The sequence below is a fragment of the Elephantulus edwardii genome, unplaced genomic scaffold (assembly GCF_000299155.1).
Source record: "Elephantulus edwardii isolate Elephantulus edwardi_28Jun2011 unplaced genomic scaffold, EleEdw1.0 scaffold00237, whole genome shotgun sequence".
Taxonomy (NCBI): Eukaryota; Metazoa; Chordata; class Mammalia; order Macroscelidea; family Macroscelididae; genus Elephantulus; species Elephantulus edwardii.
Genome location: NW_006399987.1, coordinates 110937 through 113559, shown reverse-complemented (window position 1 = coordinate 113559; position 2623 = coordinate 110937). Strand labels below are relative to the sequence as shown.

The following is a 2623-nucleotide window of genomic DNA, read 5'->3' as shown; positions in this document are numbered from 1 at the left end:
AATTAATAATAAATTTAAAAAAAGAAAAGTGCTGGATAAGAAGGGGAAGAGGTCATAAAGATAAGAAAGAGGGCAAAGGAAGAGAGACTTGAGAAACAGGTGGGCAGAAGGGAAGCAGAGGACTTAATGAAAACAGGCCATCTAAGGCTTTGGGTACATACTCGCCCCTCTGGTCTCCCGTAGGCAGGGGTTTATAGGGTCTGATGCCCTCTCCTCGCCCTCACAGGTCACTGTCTGTCATCGGAAGAAGGAGGGGGACTACGAGGTGCAGCGCCACCGCCTGGGCTACTACCTGCCACACCTAGATCTGAGGAAGCTGCCATGACACCGGATCTGCTTGGGGTCCTTTCCCCCAGCCAGGCACCAAGGAAGCTTGGCTGGAATAGAAAGAAATAAACCACATTGGTCGGACACTGCCCTTTGGCCTTTTGTGATTTGATTCTGACTGGCTGGCAGGAGACTGAGAGGAGTCCTCTCCTGCCTCTTCTTTCCTGATGCTGGTTTGTGGCTTCATACCCTTTCCTCCCAGATCTCTTGAAACTGCAACTGGAACAGACACTTCCCACAATCTAAAGTCAATATCCCACCACTGTGTGAGAGTTCTCTTCTTAGTACCCACTCCATGTCTCCTCTTACTTTGTGTCAACTATACTCAGTCACCACCACCCATCTGTGTTTCTCCCTTTCCACACCTACTGCTGAAGCCCTGTTGTTGTTTTCGTTGTTTGCCATTGAGTCGCCTGTGACTCATAGTGACCCTGTGTATTACAGCTCTGAACCCTGCCCTATCCTGAGCCAGTCTCACTGTCTCTGTTACGCCTACCCCCTTTTACCCCATTTACTGTGTCAGTCCTTCTCATCTGAGGCCTTTCTCTCCTTCGCTGTCCCTCTGCCCTTCCAAGCATGATGTCCTTCTCCAAAAACTATTCATTCCTGGCCATGTGCCCAAAGTATGTGAGATGGAGCTTCAAAATCCTTGCTTCCAATGAACAACCTCATCTCATCTTCTCTGATACCAAACTGTTTGTTCTCTTAGCCATCCATGGTATGTTCAGTAATCTTCTCCAGCACCACAACTCAAAGGCATTGATTCGACTTCTGTCCTCTCCCACTGCTTCTTTCTCAGATTCACCAGGGCTCTCTCGTCAATCTGCCTTAATGACTACTTCCTGTCATGTGTCCTCCAAGATGGGAAAGAGACTGACAAGGAATGTTGTTGAACCTCTGTCAGAGACTATAACGTGCATGGGACAAGATTGCTTTATTTTTTTCTCTAGTGGATCATTTGGTGGTTTTGAACTGTCTGCCTTTGAATTGCCAGTGCAACTCCTTACCAAAAAGCCACCAGAGCTCTCAGTAAGAAATGAACAGTTTACAAATTACTCTGCTTATAGCCTTGGGATTTCAGAGCTGAAATGGTTATGTAACTGGGAAGCCTGAGTTCTAGAGAACTATCATGGCTAATAACAGTGTGTGGTTTGGATGCAAAGGTGAATATCATTTAGGAGCAGAGAAGTTCAAGGACAAAGAAAGACAACCTTTCTCTCATCTTTCTACACACTTAATCCAACCACAGTTAGAATAGATGTTCCCTAGTAAGCAGAGCAAAGCTTCCAAGCTGGCCTAGCCTGGCCCTGGGTTCACTCGAAGACTGCATTACCCTGTACACATTGCCACAACTGAAGACACCAAGGGTTAAGAGTTAAATGCGCCCCTGTTCCAGCTTATTTGGCATGAGCTTCACATCCTCAGTCTTCAGCAAAGTTACTGACAATGCACTCTGCCTTCAAGGCTTTCCCTACTCAAGGGGACACTATGGGAAGCCAATACTAAATATTTGTAATAAACCAAATGCTATCAGGATGTGAGGGAGGTGAGGTACAAACCAGAGTTCACCCTCAGGCACTAAGGCAATCCTTAAGGGTTTACCAGATACTTGCATTTGCTGACCCCCTTCCCTCCTGAGTCAAGGGGAAGGTTTTCAATAGGAAGAGTTGGCTTCATTTGCATTGAATTCTCTTTGTGATTTGCTTCCTGATAATTTTCAATAAAGATGCGGGGAAGCTGGAATGGGAGTCTTCAGTGGAGAACTGCTGACCCCCTGTTTTTCATGCTCTCTGTTCTATCTCATTCCTGGCTGGCTGTCTCATTATTTAATGATTATAAAAATACTTTCCCCTCGGTCTGCAACACCCCAGGGTTTCTGAGACTATAAATCTTGACAAACTCATACTGCCTCATCTTTCTCCCAAGGAGCAGATGTTGGGCTCAAACCTCCGACCTTGGTGTAAAGCAGCCAACTGTTTTGATGCTACACCACTAGAGGGCTTCTTGGAAAAGTAGAAGGTCAACAAAAAGGAGGAAGACTGTCCATGAGACAGACTGAAACCTTTGTACCTGAACGCAAAGTGGCTCTGATAATGGGTCCAGTCAAGCATGGCACCAGTTGGAGGATGGTGCAGGATGAGGGTTTCTTTCTGCTGGCCACAGAATTGCTGTGAGTCAGAACCAGCTCGACGGCACCTAACGACACTACCAACCTCTGCCCCGAGAGTCAACACTCTTGGCACCAGTAGCCAGGAAATGAAAAAATGTATTGCGATGTGAAAGTCTGCTGTTAGGG

At 46.5% G+C, this 2623-nt stretch overlaps 1 protein-coding gene across 1 annotated transcript in view; it reads left to right on the top strand.

The window, feature by feature from the left end:
* LOC102872780 (mucin-16-like) overlaps window positions 1-325 on the top strand; it is a 121719-nt gene extending 121394 nt beyond the window's left edge. The window contains exon 81 of the mRNA XM_006898806.1: window positions 227-325. Coding sequence (XP_006898868.1) covers window positions 227-325 — 99 coding nt within the window. The remainder of the gene's footprint in view (window positions 1-226) is intronic.
* The last annotated feature ends 2298 nt before the right edge of the window (window positions 326-2623 follow it).